Consider the following 21564-nt stretch of genomic DNA (forward strand, 5'->3'; position numbering starts at 1 on the left):
TGGCGCCCCCTGGTGACAAATCTGCAGTCATTACCGGTGACAGCGCCTCGGGGGTGTCCCGTTGGTGGCACCGCCTCGGTGACAGCTCCGTCCCCGGTGCCAGCGCTCCGTGGCCATGCTGCGCTGCCACGTGGTCGCCGTCCACATTCCCGGGGCCACCGGCTTCGGTCCCGGTGTCCTGCTGTCCGTCTGCTTCCGAGGTACGGCGGGGCTGGGGACACCGCGGGGTGTGGGGCACGCCATGGCACAGGGTGGCGCGAGGCACGTTCCATGTCCCCATCCTGAGGTGCCACCACCCCTCCCGTCCCTCACAGGTGTCCCCAGGAGAACCCAGGTGGTGCCTGAGGAGCGCAGCCTCACCTGGAATGAGGTGAGGTGGCCCTGGGGTGGCCCGTGGTGGCACAGGGACATGGGGTCACCCCCCTGAGCCGTGTCACCCCCGTCAGGAGCTGGTGTGGCCGCTGGACACGCGTCCCCTGAGTGCCACGGACACGCTGGGGCTGCGCCTGCGGCGTGGGGACTGCCTGCTGCCCCGGGAGTGAGTGCCAGCCCTGGGGGGACACCCCCTCACCACGGCCACCCCATCACCAGGGCCACCCCTTCACCATGGCCACCCTCACCGTGTGCCCCCTCCCGCAGGGACCTGGGTGCCACCACGGTGTCACTGAGCGAGCTGGTGGCCAGCCCCAGGCTGCCGATGGCCGTCAGGGACATCCCGCTGCTGGACCACCGGGAGCGGCCCACGGGGGTGAGCGCAGCCCCACAGCACCCCACAGCACCCCAGGGTGGCACTGTCCCTCTGTCACTGTCCCCTTGCAGTGCACCGTCACCCTCCGCTGCTACCACGACCTGCACGGCGCGGCTGGGGACGTCCCTGTCGCCACCGGGCGCGGCCAGGTGGCCCTGGAGGCACCGGGGGTGGCACTTGAGGACAGGAAAGAGGATTTCCAGGTATGGCACTCACTGGCAGAGGGTGGCAGCCAAGGGGGTGATGTCCCCTCGTGGCCACCACGTCAGTGCCACCCCGCAGGTGCGGGTGAGGGTCATCAAGGGCCGCCAGCTGCGGGGCAATGCCATCAAGCCCGTGGTGAGGGTGCAGATCGGGAGGCAGCGCTTCCACAGCCGCAGCCGGAGCGGGAACAACCCCTACTTCAACGAGGTGACACCGCGGAGGGGACACGGGCAGTGCCGCTGTCCCTCAGCCCGTCCTCACTGTCCCTTCTCCGGGTTTTCAGGTGTTCTGCCAGGATTTCCACATGGCGCCGGAGCAGCTGGTGGCACTGCCCATCCAGATCGAGGTGGGGCGGAGGGGTGGCACTGGGGGGACAGGGACAGGGATTGGGGCAGGGACACAGGGACAGGGACACAGGGACACAGGGACAGCCGTGTCCCCTTCCCTGTCCCAGGTGCTCCGTTCACCAAACATCTGCACCAAGGCCGTCATTGGCATCTTTGAGGTGAGGAGTGAGGGATTGGGATTGGGATTGGGGTTTGGGAATGGTGTTTGGGATTTGGGAATGGGAGATTTGGATTGGGGTTTGGGAATGGGGGATTGGAATTGGGGATTGGGATTGGGGGATAGGAATGGGGATTGGAATTTGGAATGGGGGATTGAGATTGAGGTTTGGAAATGGAGGATTGGGATTGGCCTTTGGGGATTGGGGTTTGGGAATGGAGCTTGGAATTGGGGATTTGGGAATGGGGCGCTGGGAATGGGGATTTCGGAATGGGGGTTTGGGAATGGGGCACTGGGAATGGGTTCTCAGAGCACTCTCACCCCCTTTGCCATTCCCACAGCTCGATGTCGGCACCATCTACTCTGCCCCAGGTAATGACAGGGTTGGGGTGACACATTTGGGGTGCCACATTTGGGGTGCCGCATTTTGAGCGACATTTCACACCAGCACTAGCTGGGGGTGAAGCCCCATTTTGGGGGAGCACCGGGCGTTTTGGGGAGGTTTCAGGCGTGGCTCCGGAGGCACCGGCGAGGTGACCGCGGTGTCCCCGGTGTCCCCGGCGGGACAGGCCGCAGCCTGAGCGGGAAGTGGCTGAGCCTGCAGCACCCGCGGCACCGCGACGGCCGCTCGCAGGGCTTCCTGCAGGTCAGCCTGGTGGTGCGCCGCGCCGGGGAGCACGCCCAGGTGAGCGCCTCGCCCTTCCCTGCACCCCAAAACCCTCCTGGGGGTCCCCACGCTGTCACCTGTCCCCTCGCCATCCCCAGGAGCAGGAGGTGCCGCCGGGGGACGAGGATGTGGAGGCCAACCTGCTGCGGCCACCGCCGTGCGCCACCACGCTGCAGATCCGCGTGTTCCGCGCCGAGGACCTGCCGCGGGGTGGGGACGCCGGGGTGTGGCGTGGGGACATCGGGGTGCGGGATGGGGACACTGGAATGTGGGGTGGGGACATCGGGAATTGGCATGGGGGCGCTGGGAAATTGGAGTGGCGACACCGGGAATTGGCGTGGGGACGCCGAACATTGGGAATTGGGATGGGGACGCTGGGAAATTGGAGTGGTGACACCGGGAATTGGGGTGGGGACGCCGAACATTGGGAATTGGCATGGGGGCACTGGGAAATTGGAGTGGCGACACCGGGAATTGGCGTGGGGACGCCGAACATTGGGAATTGGGATGGGGACGCTGGGAAATTGGAGTGGTGACACCGGGAATTGGGGTGGGGACGCCGAACATTGGGGTAGGACCATTGGGAACTGGGATGGGGACACCGGGAATTGGAATGGGGACATTGGGGTTTGTGGGGACACCAGGAATTGGCGTGGGGACACGGAGGTTTGGGGTGGAGACACCGGGAATTGGAATGGGGGTAGATTTGGGGATCCCCCTGCTCGCCACAAGGTGGGGACACCGGGAATTCGGGGTGGGAGTGGGTTCGGGGACCCCCCCTTCTCACCACAAGGTGGGCGTGGGGGAATTTGGGACGAAGAGCGAATCTGGGGACCTCTTTGCTCCAACAGAGTGGGAACGCGGGGAAATTGGGGTGAGGGGAGAATTTGGGGACCCCTGCTTGCCACAGGGTGGGAACCGGGGTGGATTTGGGGTGCGGATGGATTAGGGGACCCCCCAAAATCTCTCTGCTCGCCATCCCCTTGCAGTAGAGCCGGCACGGCCGTGCCTGGGCGGCACCGCGGGCTCGCCGAAGGTGTCGGTGCGTGTCGGCTTTGCGGGCAGGACGGTGAGCGCGGGGCCGGGAATTTGGGGTTCCAGGCGGGCAATTTGGGGTGCCAGGAGGGGAATTTGGGGTGCCCGGGAGCCCTGGGGGTGCCCCATCCTTTTGGGGGCTCACGGCTGTCCCTCCGCAGCTCTGCACCCGCGGGGTCCCCGCCGATGCCAGCCCCGAGTGGAACGAGGTTCTGTCCTTCCCCCTGCGGGTGAGGAGCGCCCCCGGCCCCAAACAGGGGCACCCCAAAAAGGGGGGACGCCCCCATTTCCGCAGCCACACCGGGCGCTGTTCTGTCCCCGCAGCTGCCGCCCATCTGCGACGAGATCCTGCTGGAAATCCTGCGTGGGTGAGAGGGGGACACCCCCGGGTTTGGGGGACACCCCTGGGTTTGGGGGATGACCTTCAGGTTTGGGGAACATCCCTGGATTGGGGGATGCCCCCACGGGTTTGGGGGACACCCCCGGGTTTGAGGGACGACCTTCAGGTTTGGGGGCTCCCGAGGGTTTGGGGCGACACCCCGTGGGTTTGGGGGACATCCCCGAGGGTTTGGGGGGACATCTCCAGGATTAGGGGACACTCTGCGGGTTTGGGGGACACTCCTCGGGTTTGGGGGCATCCCCAGGATTGGGGGACTCCCTGTGAGTTTAGGGGGACATCTCCGGGATTAGGGGACACTCCCCGGGTTTGGGGGACACCCCGCAGGTTTGGGGGACTCTCGAGGGTTTGGGGGGACATCCCTGGGATTGGGGAACACCCCCACGGGTTTGGGGGGATATGCCTGAGATTGGGGGACAATCCTCGGATTTGGGGACCTCCCCACCTTTGGGGGACCCCTGACCGCGTCCCCCCAGGTCGTGCCGGAGCAAAGCCCTGGGCAGGGCCACCCTGCGGCTGTCCCAAATCTCCCGGGAGCCCAAGGAGCTCGAGGGTGAGCGGGGCTGTCCCTTTTTGGGGTCCCCATTAGCCAGAGCCCACCCTGAACCCCCCTTTGTCTGCCCCCAGAGGGGACCCCCGGGTTCTCCCCCTCCTTCGGGCCCAGCTTCCTGCCCTTCTACGGCCCCCGGCCGGACGCTGCCAGGGTACGGAGCAGGGTTTGGGGGAAATGGGTTTTTTGGGGGGGAAAATGGGGTGTCTGGGGGGGAAATCGAGAGTTATTGGGGCAAAGGAAGGGTTTCTGAGGGCTGTGGGATGTGTGGGGTGGGAATGGGGCAATGCAGGAGGAAATGGGGGGTTGGAGGGGAACGGGGTTGTGGGGCTTGTCAGTGAGGGTTTGGGGAGTGGGAAAGGGAGTTTGGGATGGTTTCAAGGGCGGTGGGAATTTTGGGGTGAAATGGGTTGGGGGAAACAGAGAATAGGGTGTAAATAGAATGGGGAACAGAGAACAGGGCATTTGAGGGAAAACAGGAATTGTTGGGGCAGGACTTTGGGGGACAATGGGACCTTTGGGGTGAAAATGGGATGGAGAAAACAGAATGGGGTGAAATGGGATGGGGGGAATGGAGAATGGGGTGGAAATGGGATGGTGATAACAGAATGGGACACTTAAGGGAAAACAGGAATTGTTGGAGCCGGACTTAAGGGAACAATGGGACATTTGGGGTGAAAATGGGATGGGAAAAATGGAGAATAGGGCAAAAAGGGGATAGAGAAAGCAGAGAATGGGGTGAAAATGGGATGGGGTGACAGGGAATGGGGCATTTGGGGGAAAACAGGAATTGTCGGGGCAGGACTTTAGGGGACAATGGGGCAGGACTTTAGGGGACAATGGGACATGTGGGGTGAAAATGGGGTGGTGATAACAGAATGGGGCATTTGGGGGAAAACAGGAATTGTCGGGGCAGGACTTTGGGGCACAATGGGCAGGACTTTGGGGCACAATGGGACATTTGGGGCGGCCCCCACGCCCCGGGCTCGTTCCCCAGGACTCGGGGCCGGTTTTCCGGGGCCGGCTGCTGCTGGAGCTCTGCACCCACACGGGGACCCCGCCGGGGCGGCAGCGCGACGCCGTGGCGCCGGTGGACGCCGAGCGGGCGCAGGTGGGGACACGGGGACACCACGGGGACACCACGGGGACACCACGGGCCGGTGCCACCCTCACCGCGCGGTGCCGGCTGAGCGCTTTTGGGGTTTCTCTCGCCGCAGAGCCGCCTGCCCCGCTGCCAGCTCGGGCTCTGCGGGGTTTTCTACTCGGCCACGGCCGTGCCCGGCGGCCCCGAGGCGCTGAGCCTGGAGCTGGGCATGGGTGGCACCGCGGCCGCCACCGCGCCCGCCCTGCCCGCCTTCGACGGTGAGCGGGGACAGCCCGGGTGGCACCGGGGCCCTTGTCACCTCCCTGGGGACATTGTCCCCTGCCCCGGGTGGGGGAACTGGGGAAGGGGGCGGTGAGACGGCGGGGCAGGGATTAATTGCTGGTTAATTAGGGTAATTATTTAATTATTGGAGGGTGTGATCTGCGTGTGTGGGAGGTTTGGGGTTATAAGGGGGTGGTTTGTGGGGATTTTAGGGTGTTTGGGGGATTTTGGGTTGTTTGGGGATGTTTTGGGGGATTTGGGGATGTTTGGGGTTGATTCTGGGTTACTTGGGGGTGATTTGGGATGTTTTTAGGGATTTTGGGCCGTTTGGGGATGGTTTGGGGTGATTTTGGGGGTGATTCTGGGGTGATTTTGGGGTGTTCTGGGGCACTGCCAGGATGCCCTGGGCTGAGGTGATTTTAGGGTGATTTGGGATGGTTTTTTGTGGGATTCTGGGGTGATTTGGGGGTATTTTGGGGTGCTGCAAAGACACCCTGGGCTGAAGTGGTTTTTGGGGTGTTTTTGGGGTGTTGGGGACATGGATTGGTTGTCACTGGGTGATGTCACCTGTGGATCAAGGGGACAATTTGGGAATCTCAGATGATCCCGTGACACCTCCCGGGAAGCCCCAGCTGCCCCTCAGCAGCGTGGCCAGGTCCGTCCTGAGCCCAAATTTCCCGACTTTCCCAAATTTCCCGGATTTAGGGAACCTCTACCATTACCTGCCGTGGTTTGGGGACAAACCTGTGGCCGCTGTCACCTCGCAGTGGGAGGACGCCGGGCACCGTTGGGACAGCCTGAACCTCCTGCGAGCGCTGTGCCAGCACCTGGTGAGACCCCAAATCCGGGTGGGGAATGATCCCAAATCCGGGTGGGATTGACCCTGAATCCAGGTGGGGATGATCCCAAATCTGTGTGGGGATGGTCCCAAATCCGGGTGGGACTGATCCCAAATCTGTGCGGGAATGGTCCCAAATCTGTGTGGGAATGATCCCAAATCCAGCTGGGAATGGTCCCAAATCTGGGCGGGGATGATCCCAAATCCGGCTGGGACTGATCTCAAATCCAGCTGGGAATGACCCCAAATCTGGGTGGGATCAATCCCAAACCAATGTGGGAATGGTTTGGGATGGGATTGACCCCAAATCCAGCTGGGATGGAGCGGGATTGACCCCAAATCCATTTGGGAATTGTTTGGGGTGGAATTGACCCCCAATCCATTTTGGAACAGTTTGGGCTGTGTCTGATCCCAAATCCGTATGGGAACAGTTTGGAGTGGGATTGACCCCAAATCCATTTGGGAAAGGTTTGGGGTGGGATTGACCCCAAATACATTTGGGATGGAGTGGGATTGATCCCAAACCTGAGTGGAAATTGTTTGGGGTGGAATTGATCCCAAATCCCTTTGGGGACGATTTGGGCTGTGACTGATCCCAAATCCGTATGGGAACAGTTTGGGGTGGGATTGACCCCAAATCCAGCTGGGATGGAGTGGGATTGACCCCAAATCCATTTGGGAATGGTTTGGGCTGTGTCTGATCCCAAATCCCTATGGGAATAGTTTGGGGTGGGATTGACCCCAAATCCATTTGGGGACATTTTGGGGTGGGATTGACCTCAAATCCCTTTGGGGCCAGTTTGGGGTGGGATTGACCCCAAACCTGAGTGGGAACAGTTTGGGGTGGGATTGACCCAAATCCATTTGGGGCCATTTTGGGGTGGGATTGACCACAAATCCCTTTGGGGCCATTTTTGGGGCTGTTCCCAGGAGGAGAACCTGGCCAAGCTGCAGGGACACCACGGGGACACCAGCGGGGACATCGGGGTGAAGCTGCTGCAGGAGCTGGCGCAGGACTGCGAGTGAGAGATCCCAAATCCCAACATCGGGGTTTGGGGCCAGGGCACCCCGAATCTGGGGGGGAAACGGGGCTGGCAGTGGGGTTTGGGGGATTTGGGACACTTTGGGACATTTTGGGGGACAGTGGGACGTTCCGGAGGGGAGAGAGCATTTGGGGTGGAAATGGGATGAGGGGGACTGGGGTGATTGGGGTGGAAATTGGGTTTTTGGTGGGAGGATGGAGCGTTTGGGGGAAAACCAAGGAGTTGTTGGGGCAAAGAATTTTGGGGGTGAAATTGGGGACTTTAGGGTGATCCTTTAGGTTTCAGGGTGTTTTGGGATGTTTTGGGGTGATTTTGGGCCGGTTTGGGCGCTGCAGGGCTGCCCTGAACTGGGATGTTTTTGAGTTGATTCTGGGATGGTTTTTGTGGTAATTTTGGGATGTTTTTTGGGGTGATTTCGGGTTGATTCTGGGATGTTTTTGGGGTGATTTTGGGCTGTTCTGGCCCTGCAGTGCCGCCCTGGGCCGGGGTGATTTCGGGTTGATTCTGGGATGTTTTTGGGGCGATTTTGGGCTGTTCTGGCCCTGCAGGGCCGCCCTGCAGTACCTGGAGGAGCAGCCCGTCCTGACCGCCCTGGACCAGCAGCTGCGGAGCTGCCGGCGGCGCCTCCTGCAGCGGCTGCAGCGCGAGGCCAGGGCCGACGGCCGCCACGGGGACACCCTGGGGACGGTGGCCCGGGGGTGGCTGCGGCGCGCGGCCGCGCTGGCCGTGGAGGTGACGCCAAAACGCCAAAGCGGGACAAACCCCAACCCCGCCGCGCTGAGGCTGGGTCCCTGCGGGGCTGCTCCTGTCCCCGTCCCGGTGCCGCTCTCACCCCTGTCCCCGTGTCCCCACAGCCCCAGGCCGGTGTCCCCGACGTGCAGCTGTGGCTGCTGCGGGGCCAGACACGGGTGGCCTCGGCCCGCGTCCCCGCCACCGATGTCCTGCACTCCCCGCACGGCCCCGGCGCCTGCGGCCAGCTCTGCGGGAGGATCGTCACCCTGTTCCTGGTGGGAGCTCCTGCTGTCCCCTGGTGTCCCCTCGGTGTCCCCTCTGTGTCCCCTGGTGTCCCCTGGTGTCTCTCGGTGTCCCCTCTGTATCCCCTTGGTGTCCCCTGCTGTCCCTCTGTGTCCCTCCATGTCCCTTTGGTGTCCCTCTGTGTCCTCTTGGTGTCCCCTCCGTGTCCCCTGCTGTCCCCTTTGGTGTCCCCTGGTGTCCCTCCTTGTCCCCTCCATGTCCCCTCTGTCCCTGCTCCATGTCCCCTCTCTATTCCCACCTCATCTCCCTGCTCTGTGTCCCCCCATGTCCCCTGTCTGTCCCCGCCGTGTGTCCCCTGTCTGTCCCCCCACGTGTCCCCGCCCCAGGTGACACTGTGTCCCACTCTGTGTCCCACTCTGTGTCCCACTCTGTGTCCCACTCTGTGTCCCCAGGGCTGCGGGGACAGCCAGGCCCAGGTGCGGGTGTGGCTGTGGCTGGGCCGAGTGGCCGAGAGCGGCGAGCTGGCCGGGCTGCTCGGGGGGAGCCTGCGCTTCTACTGCCAGATGGTGGGGACAGGGATGGGGACAGCACGGGGACAGGGGAGGGGACAGCACGGGGACAGTACAGGGGACAGCATGGGGACAGCATGGGAGATAGCATGGGGACAGTACAGGGGACAGTGTGGGGACAACAGGGACAGGGGAGGGGACAGCATGGGGACAGCAGGGACAGGGGAGACAGGATGGGAGGGGACAGCACCTGGGAGGGGACAGCACCTGGGAGGGGACACCTGGGAGGGGCCAGCACCCACCAGTGTCCCCTAAGGGCAGCACAGTGTCCCTAAGGGCAGCGCTGTCCCCGCAGTTCGAGAACCAGACGCGGCTGTTGGGGACGTGGGGGCCCCGGCGGTTTTGGGGGCGCCCCGCGTTCTCCGACAGCTCCGGCCGGGCCCTGCCCCCCCCGGAGGAGCTGCGGCCCCCCAAGGGATGGAGCTGGGACGGGCCCTGGAGCGTGGAGCGGCCGCGGCGGCGGTGAGCGCGGGGCACGGCCACCCCTGTCCCTGCGGGAGCGCGGTGACACCAGAAGTGTTCCCCGGTGTCCCCAGGGTGTCCCCAGGGTGACACCAGCCGTGTCCCCCGCTGTCCCCAGGGTGCCAGCACGGGCAGAGGGCGCAGGGACCGTGGTCCTGGAGGAGCTCTACGAGAACCAGAGCCGAGACCCCGGTGGGGACTGGACCAGCACGGCCAGCACGGACGCCGTGAGTGGGGGACAGCGTGGGGACAGTGTGGGTGACACCAGAGTGTCACTGCTCAGCGCCCGCCTGGTTTTGCAGAAGGGAGTGGCAGTGCCACCAAAGGAGGAGGTGGCGTGTCCCCAGGGCTGGCACGTCACCAGTGACTGGCAGGTGGACACGGAGGGGGCTGAGGATGAGGACGGTGAGTGGGGGGTCCCTGGTGGGCACAGCAGGATGGAGGTGACAGGGATGGGGGTGACGGGAATGAAGGTGACAAAATGGGGGTGACAGGGACACGGTGGCAGGTACATGGTGCCAGGGACGCGGCTGAGCCCTGTGTGTGCAGGTTGGCACTACGGGGTGGGCACGGAGGACGGCAGCCCCCCGGCAGCGTGGCACAGCGAGGGACAGCAGTGCCACACCCTGCGGCGCCGGCGCTGGCTCCGGGTCTGCCACAGGGACAGCGACAGCTGGGCACAGGACACGGACACCTGCAGCAGCCTGGTGACACTCGCGGGGACAGGGACGGGGGTGACAAGGATGGGTGGCAGGGTGGGGGTGACAGGGATGGAGGTGACAAAGAGGGGTGACGAGGATGGTGGGTGACGGGGGACGAGGATGGTGGGTTGGGGTGATGGGACGATGATGAGAGGGAAGGGGGTGATGGGGATGAGGCTGGCAGTCCCCGTGCCACTCTGTCCCCATGTCACTGTGTCCCCGTGTCCCCTCCAGGACCCCGAGGAGCTGTGGGAGGATGAGGCCTGGCAGCCCGAGTGCTTCTGGGGCTGCACCTTCCAGCCCAAGGTCCCGGCCGGGCCCCGGTGCCGCCGGCGGCGCTGGCAGCGCTGCCTGGTGCCCGCCGAGCCCGGGGCCGCCGTGGCACCGCTTTTCCTGCTCCGGGGAGCCCCGGTACGAACGGGAGGGACCCGGGGGAACGGGAGATGTGGAGAGACGGAAGGGAGGGAAGAGGGAGGGACGGAGCCCTGGGAAGCGGGGCCATGAAGGGACAGTCGCACACGGGACAGAGGGACAAGGGGACAGCAGGGTCCCCCCAGCCCAGCCCTGTCCCCTCCCAGGACACCGAGGAGCCGGCTCAGGACAGTCCAGAGGTGGCCCTGCAGCAGCCACCGTCCTTCATCCTCTGCAGCTTCCAACGTGAGCCCGGGGCCGGGAGTGACCGGGAGTGGCCAGGAGTGACCAGAGGGTGACCGGGAGTGACCAGGGAAGGACCAGGAGTGACCGGGGAGGGGCAGGGAGGGACCGAGAGTGACCAGGAGTGACCGAGAGGGGCCAGGGACTCGCATCCCCCCCTGACCCCCGGCTGTCCCCAGGCCCCGGCTGCTTCCAGCTCCGCTGTTACATCTTCCAGGCGCTGGATCTGGCGCCCGGCAGCTCCAGGACCTCCATAGGTGAGACCCCTCCTGTCCCCGGACGCCGCCCCGCCGGCAGCCCCAGCGCTGACGCCGTCGCTGTCCCCAGATGCCACCGCGCACGTGTCGTTCGTGTCCCTGAGCCAGCGCACGGGGACGGCGCGCGGGGCGCTGGACCCGCGCTGGGAGCAGACGCTGCTGTTCCCCCGGGTGCCGCTGTTCGGGGACCCCCGAGGCGTCGGGAGGGACCCCCCGGCCGTGGTGGTGGAGGTGTGGGACCAGCGGGGACAGGTACGGGACACTCCGGGCATGGGGAGGGAGGGATGGGAGCAAAGGAGGGGATGGGGAATGGGGGATCAGGGATGGAAGGATGGAGGGATGTGAAAAGAGAGGGAGGGAGGAAGGAGAGAGGGAAGGAGGGAAGGGTGGGAGCAGAGGGATGGATGGATGGATGGATGGATGGATGGATGGATGGATGGATGGATGGATGGATGGATGGGACATTGATGGATGGAGGGATGGATGGAGTGACGGATGGATGGAACATGGATGGAGGGCTGGCAGGAGGGATGGAGGGACAGGGGCTCAGGGATGGAAGGACAGAGGTCAGAAATCAAGGGACAAGGGGATGAGAGATGGAAGGATGGAGATGTCAGGGATGGAAGGACAGGGATCAGGGATGGAAGGATGGTGCTGTCAGGGCTGGAGGGGCAGGGATCAGGGATGGAAGGATAGGGCTGTCAGGGATGGACGGACAGCAGGATCAGGGCTGGAGGGGCAGGGATCAGGGATGGAAGGATGGAGCTGTCAGGGCTGGAGGGGCAGGGATCAGGGATGGAAGGATGGGGCTGTCAGGGATGGAAGGACAGTTTGGGGCTGTCAGGGCTGGAGGGGCAGGCACAGCCCCGGCCGGGCCAACCCCTGCTCCGGCTCTCCCCGCAGGGCCCCGCGGTGCTCCTGGGCCGCTGCGTGTGCTCCCCGCGGGTCTGGCTGGACGCGGCGCTCCGGGAGCCGCCCCGGCTCCAGCCCCACGCGCTGCGGGGCCCGCGGGGCGCGGCCGGGGAGCTGCTGGCGGCCTTCGAGCTCCTGCAGGAGCCCCAGGTGAGGCGGGAACACTGGGGTGACACAGGGTGACACGGAGGGCACCCAGGCCCGGGGTGGCATTGTCACTGTGTCCCCTCCCCACGGCAGGACGGGTCCCCGGCTCCGCTCGGCCCCCCGCCCCTGAGCAAGGACGGGTTCGGCATCCCCCCGGAGCTGCGGCCGCGCCTGCGCTGGGTGGCGCTGGAGGTGGGAGCCACCTGCGGGAGGGGACAGCGCGGGGACAGCGTGGGGACAGCCGGGGGGACAAGGGGGCAACAGGGAATGGGGTGGGGACAGCGTGGGGACAAACAGGGAGTGGGGAATGGGATGGAGGTGGGGCTGGGATGGGGACAGGGATGGGACAGGGATGGGACCGGGATAAAGGCGGGATGGGGACAAGACTGGAGGATGCAACCTGGGCGTGGCAGCGGGTGTGGGCAGAGCTGAAGCTCATGGGGACGGGGACAGCGACAAGGACAGGAGATGGGGACAGAACAGGGACAAGAACAGGAGCCAAGATGAGCGCAGGCACAGAGGGGAGGAGGCAAAGCCAGCACAGGGGTGGGGACAGGGACACGGATGGGGACAGCGACACAGACGGGGACAGCACCTTGAGGCCCCGGTGCCAGGGCCCGTGTCCCGCAGGTGCTGGCCTGGGGGCTGCGGGGGATGCGCGGGGCCGTGCGGGAGCCGCGCCTGGAGCTGCAGTGGGGGGAGCAGAGCCTGTGGACGCCCCCGATCCCGGACATGGCCACCAACCCCAACTTCCCCAGCAACGCCTTCCTGCTCACCCTGGTGAGGGCGGGAGCGGGCCCGGGGGTGGCTGCGGTGACCGGGCCGTCCCTCATCTGTCCCCGGCCGTGCCCGCAGGCGCTGCCCGAGCAGGAGCGCTTCGTGCCGCCCATCCGCCTGCGGCTCTGGCACCGCGCGGGCGCCGAGCGGCGGCTGCTGCTGGGCCAGGCCAGCGTCAGGGAGCTGGGCCGGTACCGGTGCCCCCCGCCCTGCCAGGAGCCCGGCAACGGCTGTGACATGGTCGTGTCAATGCCAGGTACAGCCCGTGCCATCCCTGCCCATCCCTGGTGCCACCTGTCCCATCCCTGCCCATCCATGGTGCCACCTGTCCCATCCATGGTGCCACCTGTCCCATCCCTGGTGCCACCTGTTCCATCCCTGTCCCATCCATGGTGCCACCTGTCCCATCCATGGTGCCACCTGTCCCATCCCTGTCCCATCCATGGTGCCACCTGTCCCATCCCTGTCCCATCCCTGGTGCCACCTGTTCCATCCCTGCCCTACCCCAGCTGTCCCCTCCCTCATCCCCGCTGTCCCCGTGTCCCTCAGATGAGCTCCTCTCCGTGCCGGCCGCCTCCAGCCCCTGCAGGCGTTGGTGTTCCCGGTTCCTGGCCATGTCCCCGGCCAGGATGGCTCAGGTGAGTCCCCCTGCGCACCTGGCACCAGCCCTGGCACCGCTGGGCAATGGCACCGCCCGGCCCCGTGCCTCGGTTTCCCCAAGAGCCCTTTGCTCCCTGCAGGACCTGCTGGGCTACCTGAGGAGCAGGCAGGCTGAGGATGAGGTGGGCACAGGAACAGGGACAGGGGGCACAGGGGATGCCACCTGTGCCCACCTGTGCCCACCTGCTCCTGCTCCCCACCAGGACGAGGAAGATGAAGATGAGGAGGATGAGGACGATGAGGAGGAGGAGGAGAGGGACTGGTGGAGCAAATTCTACGCATCCATGGAGGACAAGGAGCCCAAATCTCCATGGGGAACCAACGGGGACAGGCTGAAGGTGAGCCAGAGCCTGGGATGGGGACAGGGACAGGGACGGGATGGGGACACAGAGAGGGACAGCTGGGGACAGGGACAGGGAGGATGAGGGGAGTGAGTGAGTTCAGGGAGCAGGATGAAGCTGAGGGGGACAGGGATGATGATGAGGATGAGGAGGGAATGGGGACAAGAGATGGGGATGAAACTGAGTGGATAAGGGATGATGATGAAGGTGGGGACAAGGACAGGGATGATGATGAAGCTGGGGAGGGGACAAAGATGAGGATGAGGGTGAGGAGGGAAGAGGGACAAGGATGAGGATGAACCTGGGGAGGGGACACATAATGATGAGGAGGGACTGGGGACAAGGATGATGATGAAGCTGGGGAGGGGACAGGGATGATGATGAGGGAATGGGGACAGGGATGAGGTTGAGGAGGGAATGAGGATGAGGAGGGACTGGGGACAGGGATGAGGATGAGGAGGGACTGGGGACAAGGATGAGGATGAGGAGGGACTGGGGACATGGATGATGGTGAGGAGGGACTGGGGACAAGGATGAGGATGAGGAGGGAATGAGGATGAGGAGGGACTGGGGACAAGGATGACGAAGGACCCCGGGCTGCCGTGGGGAGCTGCCCTAGCTCTGGCCCTGGCTGCCTCGAGCCCGGCCCGGCCCCGCAGATCTACGGCTGCGAGCTGGAGGCCGTGCCCGAGTTCCAGGCGCTGCAGGATTTCTGCCAGAGCTTCCCCCTGTGCAAACCCGGCCGTGCCCCCGAGCCCGTGGGCACCCTCAAGGTGGGTGAACCCCCCCCCGGCGCGGGACCCCCGGGGGCGGGCGGGACCCCCGAGGCACGGCGGGGTCTCTCAGGGGCTGTTCCGCATCTACCCCGTGCCCGAGGGCGCCGCGGCCCCGCCCGGCCCGCGCTGCTTCCAGCGGCTGCCGCCCGCCCGGCCCCAGCCCTGCCTGGTGCGCGTCTACGTGGTGCGAGCCTTCGACCTGTCCCCCCGCGATGTCACCGGCCTGGTGAGGACAGCGGGGACCCGCGGGGCGGGGCGGGGCGGGGCGCGCCCGGTGTCACCGCCCCGGTGTCCCCTCCCGTCCCCCCAGAGCGATCCCTACGTGCGGGTGGCGCTGGGCAAGAGGACGCTGGGGCAGCGCGACCACTACGTGCCCAACACCCTGGAGCCCGTCTTCGGCAGGTGCGCGCGGGGTGGGGGCCTGGTGGCACTGTCACCCACGGGGCACTGGGGGCGCTCCAGGGGGCACTGGGGGCGCTCACCAGGTCGCCGTTGCCAGTGCTGTTGTGCCACCAGATCCCTGTGCCATTCCCTGTGTCACTAGCTGAACCATTCCTTGTCCTGCCATGTCCCTGTGTCCCCACCTGTCCCATTCCCTGTGTCCCCAGCTGTCCCATTCTCTGTACCCCCACCTGTCCTGTTCCCTGTCCTGCCATGTCCCCTCCTGTCCCATTTTCTGTCCTGCCATGTCCCCACCTGTCCCATTCCCCATGTCCCCAGATGTCCCACTCCCTGCCATGCCCTGTCCCTGTGTCCCCTCCTGTCCCATTGCCCATGTCCCCAGATGTCCCACTCCCTGCCCTGCCATGTCCCCTCCTGTCCCATTTTCTGTCCTGCCATGTCCCTTCCTGTCCCGTTCCCTGCCCTGCCCTGTCCCTGTGCCACCACCTGTCCCATTCCCCGTGTCCCCTCCTGTCCCACTCCGTGCCCTGCCACGTCCCATGCCCCATCTCCCCTGTCCCCACGGGTGTCCCCGTCCCCGTGCCACCCCCGGGCTGATGGCGCCGCTGCCCCCAGGATGTTCGAGCTGACGGCCACCATCCCCCTGGAGAAGGACCTGCGGGTGACAATCATGGACCACGACAAGGTGCCCCCGGACCAGGAGATCGGCAGCACCACCATCGACCTGGAGGACCGGCTGCTGTCCCAGCACCGCGCCCACTGCGGGCTGCCCAGCCTGTACCACACGTGGGTGGCACGGGGACACGGGGAGGGGACACGGGGGGACACAGGGGCACAGGGGGACATGGGGCGGAACAGGGAGGGACATGGGGGGGACACGGGGAGGGGACCCAAGGGCACAGGAGGGGACACGGCGGGGCTGGGAGAGGGGACAGAAAGGGACACAGCGGGCAGGACAGGAGGGAACACAGAGGGCACAGGAGGGGACGCAGGGCACAGAGACACAGGGAGGGGACGCGGGGGCACAGGAGGGGACATGGGGGGCTGGGAGGGGGGACAGGAGGGGACACAGGGGAAGAGGGCACAGGAGGGACAAGGAGGGACACGAGGAGCTGGGAGGGAGGACAGGAGGGGACATGGGGCAGGACAGGAGGGGACACAGAGGACACAGGAGGGGACATGGGGCTGGGAGAGGGGACAGGAGGGAACATGGTGGGCACACGGGGGCACCGGAGGGTGGCACGGAGTGGGCACAGAGGGATTTGGGACACGAGGAGGGACAGGATGAGGAGGCACAGGAGGATGGAGAGGGGCACAGGAGGATGGCACGGAGTGGGCACAGAGAGCCAGGGGCTGGCACAGAGAGCCAGGGGCTGGCACAGAGGGCCGGGGCGGGCACAGGGCTCGCTCCCAGCAGGGCAGAGGTGCCACTGGCGTGTCCCCAGAGCGGGCCCCGCGTGCTGGCGGGACCAGCTGTGCCCCAGCCGGGCCCTGGAGCTGCTGGCGGCCGCCCGGGGGCTGCGCGGGCCCCGCTTCAGCCGCGGGGGCACCGCCCTGAGCCTGGGCGGGCAGCGCTTCCTGCTCAAACACTTCGGTGAGGGGGGAACGGGGGGCTGGCGAGGGCCTTGGGGGGGTTTCGAGGGGTCTGGGAAGGGTTTGGGGTGGATTTGGTGGAGGTTTGAGGAGGACTGGGGGGATCTGGTGGGGATTTGGGGGGGTCTGGAGGATGTTGGGAGGATGTGGGCAGGGTCAGGGGGGGTTTGAGAGGGTCTGGGGTGGTTTCTGGGAATCTGAGGGGGAAGGTTGGGGGTTCTGGGTGGGATCTGGGTGGGTCCAGGGTATCTGGAGTAATCTGGGGGTGTTGAGGGGATCTGGGTGGGTCTGGGATGGTTTCCGGGGATCTGGAGGGGGTTTGTGGGATCTGGGTGGATCTGGGATAATTTGGCAGTGTTGGGGAGATCTGGGGCCTCTGGGGTAATTTGGGGGTGTTGGGCGGATCTGGGTGGGTCCGGGGAGGCTTTGGGGGATCTGGGTGGGTCTGGGGTGGACTTGTGGGATCTGGGTGGCTCTGGGGTAATTTGGGGGTGTGGGGGGCATCTGGGTGGCTCCGGGGAGGATTCGGGGGTGTCTGTGGGGTGACAGCGGGGCGGGTGACGGCGGCCCGGTGTCCCAGAGCGGCGCCACCCCCCGCCCCGCCACGCCGGGGCCCCCCGGGAGCGCCTGGCCCTGCACGTGCTGAACCTGTGCGAGCTCGTCCCCGAGCACCTGGAGACGCGCGGGCTGCAGAGCCACGCCCGGCCCGGCCTCGAGCAGGTGACACCGGGGACAGCAGGGACATCACGGGGACAGTGACACCGGGGACAGCAGGGACATCACGGGGACAGGGACAGCAGGGACATCACGGGGACAGTGACACCGGGGACAGCAGGGACATCACGGGGACAGTGACACCGGGGACAGCAGGGACATCACGGGGACAGGGACACCGGGGGAACAGGGACATCACAGGGACAGTGACACCGGGGACAGCAGGGACATCACGGGGACAGTGACACCGGGGGAACAGGGACATCACAGGGACAGGGACAGCAGGGACATCACAGGGACAGTGACACCGGGGACAGCAGGGACATCACGGGGACAGTGACACCGAGGGAACAGCAGGAACATCACGGGGACAGTGACACCGGGGGAACAGCAGGGACAGTGACATTGAGGGGACAGAGACGCCGGGGACAGGGACACTGGGGATGGGGACATTGTGGGGACAGGGACACTGGGGTGGATGCCAGGAACCATGGGGTGACAGGAACACTGGAGGTTGGGACACTGGGGTGGCAGGGACACTGGGAATGGGGACACCATGGGGACAGGAACACTGGAGGTGGGGACATTGTGGTGACAGGGACACCGGGCATGGGTGACAGGGACCATGGGGTGACAGGGACACTGGGGATGGGGATATCACAGTGACAGGGACGCTGGGGTGGGTGCCAGGGACCCCAGGAGTGGGTGATGGAGCAGGGGGGGTGACAAGGACAGGTGCTGAGGGGACAAAGGGACCCTGCAGTGATGAGGAGCCTGGGGCATGGGGACAGCGAGGGGACACTGGGGGACACTTGGGGACACTCGGGCCGGTGCCAGCCCGTGCCGGTGTCCCCAGGGCAAGGTGCAGATGTGGGTGGACATTTTCCCCACCAGCCTCGGCCCCCCCGGGCCCCCCGTGAACATCGACCCCCGCCAGGCCGAGGGGTGAGTGAGGGATGGGGCACCCCCGTGGGGACAGGGCCACCCCCGTGGGGACAGGGCCAGCCCCAGCAGAAGGTGACAGACCCGTCCCTGTCCCTGCCGAGGTACGAGCTGCGCTGCGTGGTGTGGAACGTGCGGGACACGGAGCCCGGGGACATCAACCTGCTGGGCCAGCGCATGAGTGACATCTACGTGTCCGGGTGTGTCCCCGTCGTGTCACCTCCCAGCTCCTGTCCCGCTCGCCCCAGAGCCCCTGGCAGGTCCTTTGTCACCGCAGGGTCCCCATCAGCCATCCCCAGGGTCCCTGTCACGCCAGGGTGTCCCCATCTGCGTGGGCACAGGGGTGACAGCGGTGTCCCCTGCCGGGTGGCACAAGTGGCTGGAGTGGCACAGAGGTGACAGGAGTGTCCCTGCAGGTGGCTGGATGGGCTGGGGTGGGTATAGAGGTGACAGCGGTGTCCCCTAGGTGGTGACACACGGGTGACAGCGCTGTCCCCTGGGGGGTGGCACACGGGTGACAGCGCTGTCCCCGCAGGTGGCTGGACGGGCAGGGATGGGTGCAGGGGTGACAGCGCTGTCCCCTGGGCAGTGACACATGGGTGACAGCGCTGTCCCCTGTGGGTGGCACACAGATGACAGCGCTGTCCCCTGGGCAGTGACACACGGGTGACAGCGCTGTCCCTGCAGGTGGCTGGACGGGCAGGGATGGGTGCAGGGGTGACAGCGCTGTCCCCTGGGCAGTGACACACGGGTGACAGCGCTGTCCCCGCAGGTGGCTGGACGGGCTCCCCGAGCAGCGGCAGCACACCGACATCCACTATCGCTCCCTGGACGGCCGCGGCGCCTTCAACTGGCGCTTCGTGTTCCCCTTCGAGTTCCTGGCGGCTGAGAAGCTCTGCGCCATCCGCCGCAAGGTCGGGGGGACAGGGAGGTGACGCAGCCCGGGGACACAGCCCAGGGACACGTGTGACCTTGCCGTGTCCCCGGGCAGGAGCACGTGTGGAGCCTGGACGAGACCCTGCTGAAGGTGCCGCCCAAGCTCATCCTGCAGGTGTGGGACAATGACAAGTTCAAGGCGGACGATCTGCTGGGTGAGAGACCCTGTGACCACCGGGGGGACACTGCAGGGGACAGGGGACAGCCAGTGGGGACAGGGAGCACCCATTGGTGGTAAGGAGCTCCCACCAGTGACAGGTAGCTCCCAGTGGTGATAAGGAGGACCCATTGATGATAAGAAGCTCCCATTGATGATAAGGAGCTCCCATTGGTGACAAGGAGCTCCCACTGGTGATAAGGAGGATCCATTGATGATAAGAAGGTCCCACCAATGATAAGGAGCTCCCATTGGTGACAGGGAGCCTCCACTGGTGACAGGGAACTTCGGAACTTCCAGTGGTGATAAGGAGGACCATTGATGATAAGGAGCTCCCCCAGGTGACAAGGAGCTCCCCGGGTGACAGAGCCGTCCCCTGGCCTGTCCCGCAGGGATCCTGGAGCTGGAGCTGACCCGGCTGCCCCGCCCGGCCCGCAGCGCCCGCCTGTGCCGGGCCTCGCCGGCGGAGCTGCCCTGGTTCTCGTGGCCCTGGTTCTCCCTGCCCCGCTTCCTCCGGGCGCGGCTCTCCCGGCTCTGGCTCTCCCTGGCGCGGCTCTCCCGGCTCTGGCCGCCCCTGGCGCGGCTCTCCCGGCGCCTCTCCCGCCGCTGGTTCCGCGCCCGGGCTCTGCGGCCCCTGAACCTGTTCCGCAGGCGGAGGGCGCGGGGCTGGTGGCCCTGCACCATGCACGAGGACGGCGGCCAGCGCCTCTCGGTGGGTCGGGGACGGGCTGGGGACACCCGCACGGGGCTGGGGGACAGCGGGGACAGATCCAACCGCCCCCACCCCCCGGGCTTGCAGGGGAAGCTGGAGCTGAGCCTGGAGCTGCTGTCGGCGCAGGAGGCCGAGGAGCGGCCGGTGGGGAAGGGCCGGGAGGAGCCCAACAAGCACCCGACCCTGCCCGAGCCCAGGTGAGCCGGGGACAGCAGGAGGGGCCAGGGGACAAGGTGACAGGCTGAGCCCGGTGTCCCCCCAGGAGGGGGACAAGCGGTGGCTGAGCCTGGGGACAGGCGGTGGCCGAGCCCGGTGTCCCCGGTGGCTCAGCCCGGTGTCCCCGCAGGCGCCCCAAGTCCTCGTTCCTGTGGCTGACCTCTCCCCTCCGCCTCATCCGCTACGGCGTCCGCTGGCACTGCCTGCTGTGGCTCGGGCTGGGGCTGGCGGCGCTGCTGCTGCTCCTGCTGCTCCATTCCTTCTTCCCGGTCAGCACCGCCCCACAAACTCCCGCTGTCACCCCTGAACGTGCCCTGAGTGTCCCTGTCCCCCTGCAGAGCACCCTCAGGGTGAAGGTGGCTGAGGCGCTCCCGCTCCTGCCGGCCACGAAGCATCCCCGGACCGAAGGCTGAGGAGGAGCCGCCCGGTTCCCGGATTTCCCGGCTCTGAAACCCCTCCCGAGCTGCTCTGGATGTCCTCGGGAGGTTCTGCAGCGGGGATCGCCCCCGGGACGCCGGGGCAGCTGAACATCCACGTTCCCTGCTGAACAAAGCCGTGTCCGAGCAGCACCGGAGCGTCGTCCCCGTCTCTGGCGGCCTGAGGGGGGCACGGACACCCTAAGCCCAGCCCCGATCCCAAATTCAGCCCCACCCCAGTCCCAGCTCTGCCCCAGTTGCTGCCCTAACCCCAACAGCATCACCGGCCCCGGTGCCCCGGGCGGGACGGGGACAGCCCGGGCAGTGCGGCCGGGAGGGAGGGACGGGGGAGCGGTGCCCGGTGCCGGATCGCGGCGGGATGTGCAGGGGAACAGCCAGGCGGGTGCCCTGACCGCGGGGCCGGGTCGGGGGAAGGACGGACACCGGCGGGAGCATCCCCCGGGGTTACGGGCCATGGATACCGACTGAGCATCCCCCGGGACAACGACTACGGACGCTGAGACAACGACTACGGACACCGAAGCAACGACTATTGACACCGGCAGCCATGCCCACTCCGCACCGGAGCCCCGGGGCCGCTCGTGCCCCATAGCGCGGGCCGGGGAAGACCGGACACCGACAGGAGCATCCCCGGGCCGAGGAGGGCGGAGATGCCCCAACGCCGGTCCCGGCCCCGGTGCGAGGCGAACGCTCCCGGTGACCGGGCCCGCTGCGCCCAGGCCCCGCCCCCCGGAAAGCTCTCAGCCAATCACATCGCTCCGTCCCGCTCCAGCCCCGCCCCTCATTATTTGCCAACAAAGCCAACAGCTCCATGCCCCGCCCCTCGTTGTTGGAGCTCGGCTCCCATTGGCTGCGGCCGAGAGGGCGGGGCT

At 66.2% G+C, this 21564-nt stretch overlaps 1 protein-coding gene across 1 annotated transcript; it reads left to right on the plus strand.

The window, feature by feature from the left end:
- Positions 1 to 115: 115 nt before the first annotated feature.
- FER1L5 (fer-1 like family member 5) lies at positions 116 to 20668 on the plus strand. The gene is made up of 49 exons (XM_058820086.1): positions 116 to 200; positions 315 to 370; positions 447 to 538; positions 640 to 748; positions 820 to 951; positions 1031 to 1159; positions 1236 to 1298; positions 1407 to 1457; positions 1798 to 1828; positions 2026 to 2141; positions 2222 to 2396; positions 3113 to 3192; positions 3320 to 3388; positions 3483 to 3526; positions 4032 to 4108; positions 4183 to 4259; positions 5103 to 5216; positions 5323 to 5467; positions 6177 to 6301; positions 7240 to 7331; positions 7901 to 8084; positions 8207 to 8359; positions 8780 to 8893; positions 9192 to 9358; positions 9477 to 9763; positions 9908 to 10065; positions 10294 to 10470; positions 10638 to 10716; positions 10893 to 10970; positions 11041 to 11222; positions 11874 to 12032; positions 12123 to 12221; positions 12660 to 13062; positions 13356 to 13444; positions 13547 to 13588; positions 14467 to 14580; positions 14654 to 14809; positions 14894 to 14985; positions 15601 to 15771; positions 16431 to 16579; positions 17159 to 17298; positions 18149 to 18237; positions 18339 to 18434; positions 19007 to 19148; positions 19226 to 19325; positions 19720 to 19825; positions 19949 to 20039; positions 20127 to 20236; positions 20386 to 20668. Exons 1-49 carry the CDS (start codon positions 116 to 118, stop codon positions 20666 to 20668), a joined length of 6072 nt encoding a protein of 2023 aa, XP_058676069.1.
- Positions 20669 to 21564: the final 896 nt, after the last annotated feature.

The sequence above is a fragment of the Ammospiza caudacuta genome, chromosome 26, assembly GCF_027887145.1.
Source record: "Ammospiza caudacuta isolate bAmmCau1 chromosome 26, bAmmCau1.pri, whole genome shotgun sequence".
NCBI lineage: Eukaryota > Metazoa > Chordata > Aves > Passeriformes > Passerellidae > Ammospiza > Ammospiza caudacuta.